General features: G+C 39.8%; 1 protein-coding gene across 15 annotated transcripts in view; it reads left to right on the top strand.

Moving 5' to 3' along the window:
- The window catches only part of SETX (senataxin), a 94,520-nt gene that overhangs the window by 72,650 nt on the left and 9,419 nt on the right, over nucleotides 1-12,451 (top strand). For 14 of the 15 annotated variants that reach the window (XM_002820316.6, XM_009244979.4, XM_054520755.2 and 11 more), the window contains 6 exons: nucleotides 78-227; nucleotides 1,916-2,023; nucleotides 5,212-5,399; nucleotides 6,314-6,406; nucleotides 8,114-8,278; nucleotides 11,749-11,847. In XM_002820316.6, the coding sequence (XP_002820362.2) occupies nucleotides 78-227; nucleotides 1,916-2,023; nucleotides 5,212-5,399; nucleotides 6,314-6,406; nucleotides 8,114-8,278; nucleotides 11,749-11,847 (803 nt within the window). Of the gene's footprint in view, nucleotides 1-77; nucleotides 228-639; nucleotides 864-1,915; nucleotides 2,024-5,211; nucleotides 5,400-6,313; nucleotides 6,407-8,113; nucleotides 8,279-11,748; nucleotides 11,848-12,451 lie in introns of those variants that run through there. The other variant, XM_063714508.1, reaches the window with a different exon arrangement.

The raw sequence follows: 12,451 nt of genomic DNA, 5'->3' as shown, positions 1-12,451 counted from the left end.
TTTTATAGTAAACATAGGCCTGTCATAGTCAAGGATTGATGTACAGCTGAATATTGATTTAACCTTTGTTCTCTTAGGTTCAAGGACGCCCACAGAAAACACAGAGTATCATCATCTTAGAGTCCCATGTCATCTGCTGCACGTTGAGCACAAGTGGTGGTTTACTACTTGAGTCTGCTTTCCGTGGGCAAGGGGGTGTCCCCTTCAGCTGTGTCATTGTTGATGAGGTCAGTGAACGATCAGCTATACAACTTTGACTAGTACTATGACGAGTAAGTCTTAGATGAATTGTGGCTGCTGAGATGGTGAGGAAATGTGTTTTTTTTTTGCATCTGATTTTCACTTGCTATTACATGTGTATTCCCTTACGTAGAAATAACGCTCCTTAATGAACCTCCATAGTGAAAGTGGATTTTCCAGTATTGGGGGTTAGTCTTGAGGATGACTGATGGTTTCTAACAAAATCTCTGCTGAGTGACTGTCTCGCTCCTGCTTAAAATATCTCTGGTAACCTTTTGAAGTAGTTTTAATATAATTTTGTATAGCTTTGAGCCATAGTATGTTCAGCTGACATCTTTTATTCCTAGTTCACTCTTTGAGCAAACATTTATTGGCTGCCTACTGTTTGTCAAAACGTAGAGTCAGAAGACAAAAGAGATGGAGCAGGAGATACCAGAGAATTGAGTGATCAGGAGACCCAAGATCCAGTTTTCACCAGAAGGAAAGGACAAAAAGTGGAAATGATTAAATAGTTGAAGAAAATGTCATTGAATTTAAGAGAAATTTGAGTCTTGTCATCAAAGAGGCATGCTGAGGAACGAGGAAGAAAGATATGGGGAAACACACTCATGGACGCTCCTTATGTGATTTCTGAACCTCAAATACAAAGTTTTGAAAAGGGCCTGGGCATGGTGGCGCACACCTGTAATCCTGGCACTTTGGGAGACTGAGGAGGGTGGATCGCTTGAGCCCAGGAGTTTGAGACCAACCTGGGCAACATGGTGAAACCTTGTCTCTACTAAAAAGACAAAAATTAGCCAGGAGTTGATGGTGTTCGCCTGTAATTCCAGCTATTCGGGAGGCTGAGGTGGGAGGATTGCTTGAGACAGGGAGGTGGTGAACGACAATCATGTCATTGCCCTCCAGCTTGGGTGACAGAGTGAGACTCTCTCAAAAAAATAAATTCATTAATTAAAAAATAAATAAAAATTTTAAAATAAAGTTTTAAAAGGACTTTAGAGGAGAAAAATTTTTTCAGGCTCATGCTCAGCAGGAACAAAGAGCACGCATCTAGGATGTGCATGGCCTTCTGAACTTATGGCTGCTTCCCAAGTGGTAGTGGCCCCCTTGGTGGCTGACTTCAAAAATACATGTTTGATTTTTTTTTTAAACATGTATTTGGAGAGTTTACTTTTCATTTATTTATTGTTTTTTTTGAGACGGAGTCTCGCTTTTTTTTTTTTTTTTTTTTTGAGACGGAGTCTGCACTCACCCGCACCGGAGTGCAGTGATGTGATCTCGGCTCACTGCAACCTCTGCCTCCCGGGTTCAAGCAGTTCTCCTGCCTCAGCCTCCTGAGTAGCTGAGATTACAGGCACTTGCCACCATGCCCAGCTAATTTTTTTGGTTTCGCCATGTTGGTCAGGCTGGTCTTGAACTCCTGACCTCAGGTGATCCACCCGCCTCGGCCTCCCAAAGTGCTGGCATTACATGTGCGAGCCACTGCACACAGCCTGGAGGGTTTATTTTGTTGGTTTTGTTTTGTTTTTTGTTTTCAGGGAAAATTTGTATTTTTGATATTTGGTGCAGGAGAAGTGTGATACTTTTCTGAATGGTTAGAACTTTAATCAGATAAACTATATGGATAAATAGCAAAGATTGTTAAGACTGCCTCTCCCTTCTGTATCTTACCAAGGCTGGACAGTCTTGTGAAATTGAGACTCTTACTCCACTCATCCATCGCTGCAATAAGCTCATCCTAGTGGGAGATCCTAAGCAGCTCCCTCCCACAGTCATCTCTATGGTAAGTTTTTTATGTTCTATGGTAAGTTTTAAAATGGAAGGGGCTTTTTAAAATTTTTGTTTTCAGGAGGGAGAGACATCTTTCTTGGATTGGCCTCTTAATTTGGAGGGAAAAGTAAGCAGTAACTGAGAAAAGAGAAGCACTTAATAAATAAAAAAAAATTCCTAAAAATGCCCCTTTGGTCATAGTTGTTCTTCTGTGTATGTGTGGCAGAAGCAGTGTGTCAGGGACTTGGAAGCCTAGATGGATGACGTGCCATGGGAACCAAGCTTTGGGAAAGGCAGTGTGCACGCCTTTTAAGAGCTGAATCTGATTTATTTTAATCATACAAACACCAAAACAATAATAAAAGAAAAACTTCAGAAATAAAGAGAAGAATCCTACCCTCCTCATTTTTGTTTAAATATGTACAAATTGAGGAAAACATGAAGTTAAATTAATTTTGGAGTACATTTCCATTTTTAGAATTTGGTATTCTAGTGTTAATACAAGAACATGTCTGTGCTCCTCACATCATCTGAAAGTGAAGGTACAGGGGAAAAAAAGACTCAATTACGAGCTCTGACTTTGGGAAGAGAAGAACCAGACTGTAGTCTCCTCTACTCTGTTGGTTTTTTTTTAATCTCACGAAAGATTCTCCTGAAAATGCACATTAGAATCAGGATCCAGTAGATGTTTTGAAGTAATCTGAAGAGGTTTTGAAATTTAATAAAATGTGTATTTTTTACTAATAACATAGATTATTTATACAGATAATTGAGCAGTGGCCTCATAAATGATCCTAGAGAACAGATCATTTTCAAAGCATTTTTGTTGAAGTGTGGAATGAATGCAGGTGGTTATCGTTAGTGGTTTTTGACTTCGGAATTATCAGAATGATAGTGCAGTTCTTTGTATGACATTTGAGCACAGGTACATGATCATGTTAGAGTGTGACCCATTTGCACACCTGTCACCCAGTGAAAACCCGTGTGTGTAGGGAAGAACTGCTGCAGGTAACTTCGTTCATGGAGAATAATGAAGAGTAAATTCTGTATCCCATTTCTTTAAATAATGCAGTATTTCATTGAAGGGCCTTGGCGTATAGTGAAAAGAGAGATTGTTAATGGGCCTCAACTTTACTGCCTACTTTAATGATTGAGAAAAACAACAAAAATTAGAAAAAAATCCATTTGTGCTGTTTAAATTGTTGTACAAATAAAACAGGCTATTTTGAGAAAATAATTACAAAGTTCATTTCCGTAAGGTGCCTTTTTTGACCACCTATTTCTAGTGATAATTACAGTGAAAGTGAGTATTTTTAACAGATATTGCTGGGCATTTGTGTGTTTATTAATCTTTTTCAGTATGTATATATTGAGTGCCAACATAATTCAGGCACTGTTTAGGTGCTGGGGTTATGACAGTGAAGAAAACAGACAAAATCCCTGCCCTTATGGTGTTTGTATTCTAGGGGATCACAGTGAGTCAGTTACTAAAAAGTGGTATATGGTTTGTATACATGTATATATTTATGTGTATATGTACGTGGGTTTGGTTTTGTTTAAAGGTGGCAAAATCATTCTGTGCAGAATTGTTTTTTTTTTTTTTCAATCAGTAAATCAGGGACATCCTCCCATGTCAGAATATATATTAATAAATCTATGTCATTTGTAGAATGGACTAAGGTTTTGTCTGGAGGTAGATGCGTTACCTTACATAACTTCCTTTTCTGTTTCCCCAAAGAAAAGATTAAAAATTAGGTTTTGTGAGCTAACACAGATAAACTTTTGAGGATTTAGGCAAAATTGGCATATGTCTATTAATAATTATTATTTTATGCTTACACAAACCTGTTTAAAATCACACATATAAATAGGTTAAGAAGTAATGCCTTTCTTCCACTCCCATAGTTTGTGAAACAAGTTTATTCAGGCTTTGCACGTCTTCAGTGCCAGTATCTTTCACGTCACTCATGAAGATTCCATCATCTTAGTGAAGTTTTCAGCACATTTTTACTTCAGGGTTATTTAAGATAAAGTACTTTTTGAAACCTTTTTATTTTTTTAAATTATACTTTAAGTTCTAGGGTACATGTTCACAACGTGCAGGTTTGTTACATATGTATACATGTGCCATGTTGGTGTGCTGCACCCATTAACTCGTCATTTACATTAGGTATACCTCCTAATGCTGTCCCTCCCCCTCCCCTTTTTGAAACTTTCTGTGATGCTGCCATCGGAAAGTATATCCCAAGGCACAACTGTGATAACATCAAGACAGTTTATCCCATTTGTCACTTAGGTCACTGTTTTTCAGATTGCAGAATATAACCCATTATTTGGTTTGTGAAATCCATTTAGCACAGCTTGGGTGTTCCTAATTCAAAAATTTGAAATGCTTCACCATCTGAAACTTCCCAAGTGCTGACTTTATACTTAAAGTTCACACTCAAAGGATATGCTCATTGGAGTATTTTGGATTTTTGGATTAGGGATGGTCAACACATAAGTCGAGTCTGTTTCCTTCACTGGAAATTAAGTCCTGTGAGACTTCATCTTATTCACTCTAGTGGTCTTAGCACTCCAAATTATAGATGCTTAGTACATATTAGATGGATGAATGAAGAATTTTGTCTTCAAAAGGCTTGTTTACAGTGGCATTCAATATGTCTGTCTGTGAGGGTATACCCCCAGAAATAATTGTTAAAATCTATGTTACATTTCCTTTATTACTGGTTTTTTTGGGTGGCGTCTTGTAGCATCAAAATAGCATCAGTTGTCTTTCACAAGATCATATCTCTTTCATTAGCAGTATATGAGTAGAAAAGACCTCCACATATGTTCAAGATTCATGGCATTTTGGCCAGGTGTGGTGGCTCATGCCTGTTATCCCAGCTACTCAGGAGGCCAGAGACGTGAGAATCGCTTGAACCTGGGAGGTGAAGGATGCAGTGAGCTGAAGTCGCGCCACTGCACTCCAGCCTGGGCGACAGAGTGAGACTGTGTCTCCAAAAAAAAAAAAAAAAAGATTCATGGCATTTTGAGGCTCAGAGTCAGAAACACCTTTTTTCTCTGAAGCTGTGGTTGGTAATCTTATGCTGCCTGAACGTTGCCATGTACGTATTAGATCTCAGTAATTGTGTTTATAATAGTGGGAAAGATATAAATGAATTCTTGGAAATTATTGCTTTATTTTGTCCCTCACAGAAAGCACAGGAGTATGGCTACGACCAGTCAATGATGGCTCGCTTCTGCAGACTGCTGGAAGAGAATGTAGAACACAACATGATCAGCAGGCTGCCCATTCTACAGCTCACTGTTCAGTACAGGATGCATCCAGACATATGCCTCTTCCCTTCTAATTATGTTTATAACAGAAACTTAAAAACAAATAGGTGAGTTCCCCTTATTGTTTGTGACCTTATTTTGTTGTAATTTAGCTACTTATGAAGAATAGACATTTTACTGTCGTCTTAGGTCTTGTCATAAAAAGCATAAATCATGAAGGGTTAATAATTTTGTCTTGTTACAATAGCCATCATGTTGAATACAGCAAAGCACATAAAAAAGAAAAGGGGAAAAAGTCACCTATATTTATACTACCCAGAAATAATCACTGGTAACATTTTGGTGTATCCACTTTCAGTCCTTTTTTTTTTTTTTTTTTTTTTTTTTGAAGACAGGGTCTCATTCTGTCACTCACACAGAATGAGTGCAGTGGCACACAGTCCTGGCTCACTGCAGCTTCAACCTCCCAGGCTCAGTCAATCCACCTGCCTCAGCCTCCTGAGTAGCTGGGACTACACTCAGTCACCACCATGCCTGGCTAATTTTTGTATTTTTCTTTTTGTAGAAACGGGTTTTCGCTATGTTGCCCAGGCTGCTTTCGAACTCCTGAGCTCAAGCAATCCACCCGCCTTGGCCTCCCAAAGTGCTGGGATTATAGGCGAGAGTCACTGCACCTGGCCAAGTTTCAGTCCTTTTACTATGCGTATCTTTTTTTACTTTTTAAATTTTTGAAGGAAAAACATGGGACCATACTTAACATAGTATTCTGTGGCTTACTCTATTACGAGTGTCTTTCCAGTCATACTTGTTATATTTGAATGATATAGATACCTCTCCTAGCACCAGGAAAAAAATAGAATTTGTTTTGTACCTTTCACTAATACACGTCTAGAAAAGAATATTCCTATTATCCCCTTACTTGCCCCAGCCCACATCACCACACAGAAAAAATTGTAGTAATACCAAAATATTTTCTTAAATCTTGACTTTATTCTGAATATTGACTGCTTTTTTTTTACAGACAGACAGAAGCCATTCGATGTTCATCAGACTGGCCATTTCAGCCATACCTTGTGTTTGATGTCGGAGATGGTTCCGAAAGACGGGATAATGAGTATGTTCTCCTCTTGCCTCAGTCTTCTGATAGTCCCAGAATTGTTCCATGATTTGCATTCATATTTGTTAAATACATTTCCTATACACATCTGTCTGCCTAGTGTCAGAGCACAGTCATTTTCACTTAAGTTGATGCTTCTTTTTTCTGTATAATGGGGATAATATTACCTAATATCATAAGCAAGCGCTTGAGTAGATACTTGTTGAGCTCACAGCAGTGAGGGAAACAGACGTGCGCATTGCAAGATGGTGGTCTCATGGGAAGACAGGCCTTCAGCAGGTCATCACTGCAGTAAGCAGTTCTTCCAGTTGGGTTAAGTACTGTGAAGGCTAAGTATAAATTCAGTTGAATGAAGATGTGAAAGGGAGGAAGGAAGTAGTGACAGAGGTTGGATGGTATTGGGTTGTGAATAAGGGCATGTGTTCAGGTGGTCTGTATATGACAGCAAAGAGGAGTGGTGGTGTTGCTAGAAAGCGGCAGTGTCAGAGGAGCTGGGGATTCTTGTGAGAGAGTAGGGGAGGAATGGTCTAGGGGCAGCATTTGTTGGCACAGATACAAGCACCACTCTGTCATGAAGTAGGAGGAAACACAAATCCCACTTCTACATCATGGGATGGCTGCAGAGCAGGTGGCGTCCTCAGGTGAGAATCAGGCATTAGATAAGATACAGAGGTGGAAGTAGGGAACACTCATTGAAGAGGTTACACATACAGAGGAGTGGTTGGCCATGGGATTGTAGTGCTGGAGGGACTGCAGCCTAAAGGTTTTAATGGGGCCTGTTGGAGGAGAGCAAAGGATTGCGAGTTAAGCCCCAGAGCATCATGAGGAAGGAGGGTTATGAGTGGAATGTTGACCAGAGAGGGTTAATCTGGGAGGGGACCAAGGAAAATGAAGATTTCAGGGATGGAAGAGATCGCTAGCTGACTGGGTTGTCGATTTAGTAAGTCTCAAAGTTAGGAGAATAGGTATTTAAGGCTCGTAAAGCAAGGCGGGTAAGGTAGCCTCAGGAATCAAGGGATGGGGCAGTGCATCCCCCGGTCTTGGTGCATTTCGGGTCCGGTATGGTCATGAGGGAGCATGTGTTTTCAGGAGGGGTTGAGAGTGCAGGATATGAGGCTGGTGAGGACTACAAAGAGGCCATGAACCTGCTCCAGGGCCCCATGTTGTTCAACTGGGGTCAAGTGGGACACATCCTTCACATTGAGTCTGTGTGGATGGCAGCTGCTCGGTTGTGTGGTGTGTGTTGTATGCAGCCAGTGGTGAGGGACAAGGAAGGTCATACATCTAAAGCATTTTCTCAGTGTTCGGAAGATAGTTAATCCTTAATTCATGTTAGCTATCTCTTATTCACATCTTTGTTCTTATTAATACTGCTGTTCTTACTACTGCTATCCCTGTTTTAACAGATGAAGAAAGTGGCGCCAAGCTTCAGTTGATTTCAAACTCTTTTCTCTCTACAACTTCATTTTTCACTGGGCATTTCACATGTATTCATATTTACCATAGTATTTTCACATTTATTCATATATACCATATTAATGGTCATTGTAACAGCCTCTTGGAGTCACTGCCAGCTGAATAAAAGATGAAGCCTATCTGCCTGCCCTGTACTATAATGGGAAACAAACTCAGTGGAACTTAAGTTAGCAATTAGCCTGCTATTAGTTTTGATAACACTGTGTTTTCTTTTTCCATCTTGTTTAGCTCATATATAAATGTTCAAGAAATAAAACTGGTGATGGAAATAATTAAGCTTATTAAAGACAAAAGAAAGGATGTTAGTTTTCGAAACATTGGCATAATAACTCATTACAAGGCCCAGAAGACGATGATTCAGAAGGATTTGGACAAAGAGTTCGATAGAAAAGGGTGAGGTATTTTTATAAGTATTTCCAGTTTTCTTGTTGAATTAGAATGAGAGGATATAGAAGGAAAGAAGAAAAGGGAAACTCTTAAGGAGTGGTCTGTGCAAATTGGTGATATGGCACAAGGAAGCTGGGGTGCTGCTGGCTTTCATAGACTTGTGCTGTCTGACTCCTGGGTAGACAGGGTACTTCCTGGCAGTTGGAATGTCAACATTCTCCTTGGCAGTGGAATTGACTAAGAAACTTGCCAGGTCTTTACCTTTTAGTTCCATGACTTGTTCATCTGAATTCTTGTTCTAGCAAGACTAAAAGTGACATTTCACTTTAAATAAATGACTTAACGCTTGTATTGCCTTTATGTATAGAATGAAGATCGTGTTTTTGTTTCCTTCTTATCTCAGCAGTAAAATTAAAGATTAAATATTGGAGATCCATAACCTTAAAATCATCTTAACTTAGAAGCACACAGACTACCAAAATCGAATCTAGAAAACAATAGAAAATCAGACCTGTAGGCTGGGTGTGGTGGCTCACACCTGTAATCCCAGCACTTTGGGAGGCTGAGGCGGGCAGATCACCTGAGGTCAGGAGGTTGAGACCAGCCTGGGCAACATGGTGAAACCCCATCTCTACTGAAAAATACAAAAATTAGCCAGGCCTGGTGGCACGCTCCCATAGTCCCAGCTACTCGGAAGGCTGAGGTAGGTAAATCGCTTGAACCCAGGAGGTGGAGGCTGCGGTGAGCTGAGATTGCCACACTGCATCACTCCAGCCTGGGTGACAGAGCGAGACTCCATCTCAAAAAAAAGAAAAGAAAAGAAAAGAAAATCAGACCTATATAACAAATAATGAAACATTTCCCAATAATGAAAAGCCCAGAACCAAGCTAAGCTGGTAAATTCTATCAAATATTAAAAGAAGAATGAACACAGGTCATTCTCACATGCTTCCAATAAATAGAACACTCAAATTCATTTTTTGAAGCCAGTATTATACTGATATCAAAGCCAAGGGAAAGTATCACAAGAAAACTACAGATCCAAATCCCTTATGAATAGATACAAAAATCCTCAACAAAATAGTGACAAACTGAATTCAGCAGTTTATTACAAGGATTTATACATCAAGACCAAGTGGGATTTATCCCAGGAATGCAAGATTGCTTTAACATATGAAAATAAATATGATATACCATATTAGAAGAATGAGGAGACCGATACAATCAGCTCAGTAGATACAAAAAAAAAATTGCACAGAACCCAAAACGCTTTGATGATTTAAAAAAAAAAAAAAACCAACAACTAAGAATACAAAGGAACTTTTTTTATTAATAAAAGGCATTTAGAAAAAACTGATAGCTAACATTATACTTCATGGTAAGAATGAAAGCCTTTCCTCTAAGATCAGGAAAGATGTTTGAAACTCTTACTACTTTTTTTCAACATTGTGCTAGAGGTTTTAGCCAGAGCAGTTAAGTAAGGAAAATAAATAAATAAGCATTTTTATTGGAAAGAAAAAAGTAAAACTCTCTTTTCATAGGTGGCATGACCTTATTTCTAGAAACCCTAACAAAGCCACTCAAAGGCACTATTAGAGATAACAAGCTTAGCAGGATACAAGATTAATATATGAAAGTTGATTATATTTTGATGCAACTAGCAATGAACAATCTGAAAAGGAAGTTGAAACAATTCCATTTACAATAGCATCAAAAAGAATAAAACACTTCGGAATAAATAGAACCAAAGAAGTATAAGACTTGTACGCTGAAAACTGCAAAACGTTGAAAGGAATTAAAGAACACCTAAATAGGCCGGATGCAGTGGCTCATGCCTGTAATCCCAGCACTTTGGGAGGCCCAGGTGAGTGGATCACCTGAGGTCAGGAGTTCAAGACCAGCCTGGCCAACATGGTAAAACCCTGTCTCTACTAATTATACAAAAATCAGCTGGGCATGGTGGCACACTCCTGTAATCCCAACTACTCTGGAGGCTGAGGCAGGAGAATCACTTGAACCCGGGAAGTGGAGGTTGCAGTGAGCTGAGATCACTCCATTGCACTCCAGCCTGGGCAACGAGAACGAAATTCCATTTCAAAAAAAAAAAAAAAAAACTCACCTAAATAAATGTGAAGACATCCTGTTTTCATGGACTGGAAGACTTAGTGTTGTTTTGTTTTTTGCATTTTTTTGTGTGTTTTTTCATTTTTAGTAGAGACAAGGTCTTGCTAAGTTGCCCAGGCTGTTCGCAAACTCCTGAGTTCACACAGTCTTCCCAAGGTGCTTGGATTACAGACATGAGCTACCATACCCAGCCAAAGACTTAGTATCAGTGTGACCATTTCTGTAAAAAAGGCAGTTGGAATACATCTGTAGATCAATTTGGGGAGGGCTGCCACCTTAACACTAAGTCTTAGTAAATAACTTGTACTATGTGGTACAATGAAATATTAATGAAAAAAGGGATGAAGTTCTGTTACATGCTACAACATGGATGAACTTTGGAAATGTTATGCTAAGGGAACAGTCACAAATAATCACATTTTGTAATTCCATTTATGTGAAACTCACAGTATAAGAAAATCTGTAGAGACAGAAAGTATATTAGTGGTTGCCAGGGAATGGAGAGAGGAGGAAATTCAGGCTAACCTCCCAGAAAATGTTTTTTAAATTTCTTAGCAGCCGAGCATGGTGGTACATGCATCTCCTTGGGAGGCTGAGGCAAGGAGGATTGCTTGAGCCCCAGAAGTTTGAATCCAGCCTGGGCAACGCAGTGAGACTCTATCTCTCTCTCTTTTTTTTTTTAAAGTTTCTTAAAAAATAAAGACTGTAAGGCCAGGCATGGTGGCTCACATCTATAATTCTAACATTTTGGGTGGGTGAGGTGGAAGGATTGCTTGAGGCCAGGGGTTTGAGACCAGCCTGAGCAACATAGCAAGACCTCATCTCTATAAAACATGGAAAAATTAGGGTGGTGGTCCATGCTTGTAGTCCTAGCCACTTAGGAGGCTGACATGGGGCTCAGGTGTTCAAGTTACTGTGAGCTATGAATATGCCAGTGCACTCCAGCCTGGACAAGAGTGAGGCTAGACTGTCAAAAACCAAAAAACTTAAGCCGGGCGCGGTGGCTCACACCTGTAATCCCAGCACTTTGGGAGGCCAAGGTGGGCGGATCACGAGGTCAGGAGATCGAGACCACAGTGAAACCCCATCTCTACTAAAAATACAAAAAATTAGCCGGGCACGGTGGCAGGCGCCTGTAGTCCCAGCTACTCGGGAGGCTGAGATAGGAGAATGGCATGAACCCGGGAAGCGGAGCTTGCAGTGAGCTGAGATCACACCACTGCACTCCAGCCTGGGCGACAGAGTGAGACTCCGTCTCAAAAAAAAAAAAAACCAAAAAACTAGTTTATAAATACATATATTTAATAATTATCTTCCTTTTTCCAGTAAATATGTTTCTCTTTTGTAAACAGACCAGCAGAAGTAGATACAGTGGATGCATTCCAGGGTCGGCAGAAGGATTGTGTTATTGTCACATGTGTCAGAGCAAATAGCGTGCAAGGTTCAATTGGGTGAGTTACTGTCATTGTTGCTCTTTTATACTTTTATACATTGTTGCTTGTTTATAATTCAGGATTAGGTTCATTATCACTGTTAGAGAACACCATTTGCTTTCTTAATTTTCTTTTGTGAAAACCTGTGTAATACTATGAAAGTTTCCCTTTTAAGTTGTGAAACAGACATACTGTGAGATCTTGGTGCAATCTTGGCCCACTGCAACCTCCACCTCCTAGGTTCAAGCGATTCTTCTGCATCAGCCTCCCAAGTAGCTGGGACTACAGGCATGTGCTACCACGCCCAGCTAATTTTTGTATTTTTCTGTAGAGACAGGGTTTCGCCATGTTGCCCAGGCTGGTCTCAAACTCCTGAGCTCAAGTGCTCCACCCACTTTGGCCTCCCAAAATGCTGGGATTATAGGTGTGAGTCACCGCGCCCGGCCTTGGTGTCTTTTATATTAACCCATTTCATAGTGTGAATCTGTTCTTTTATTTAATAAGATTCAAATAAATAATTAGATTATACTTTGCAGAGGCATGTTACTCCCCATGGTATGTGTCAAAGTGTCATTGTTTTCTGTGTTTTCCTGCTTTGGCTAAGTTTGTTCACCTTAACTAC

This window comes from Pongo abelii, chromosome 13 (assembly GCF_028885655.2).
Source record: "Pongo abelii isolate AG06213 chromosome 13, NHGRI_mPonAbe1-v2.0_pri, whole genome shotgun sequence".
Taxonomy (NCBI): Eukaryota; Metazoa; Chordata; class Mammalia; order Primates; family Hominidae; genus Pongo; species Pongo abelii.
Note: the sequence above shows the minus strand (reverse complement) of the source record. Positions and strands in the feature narration are given on the sequence as shown.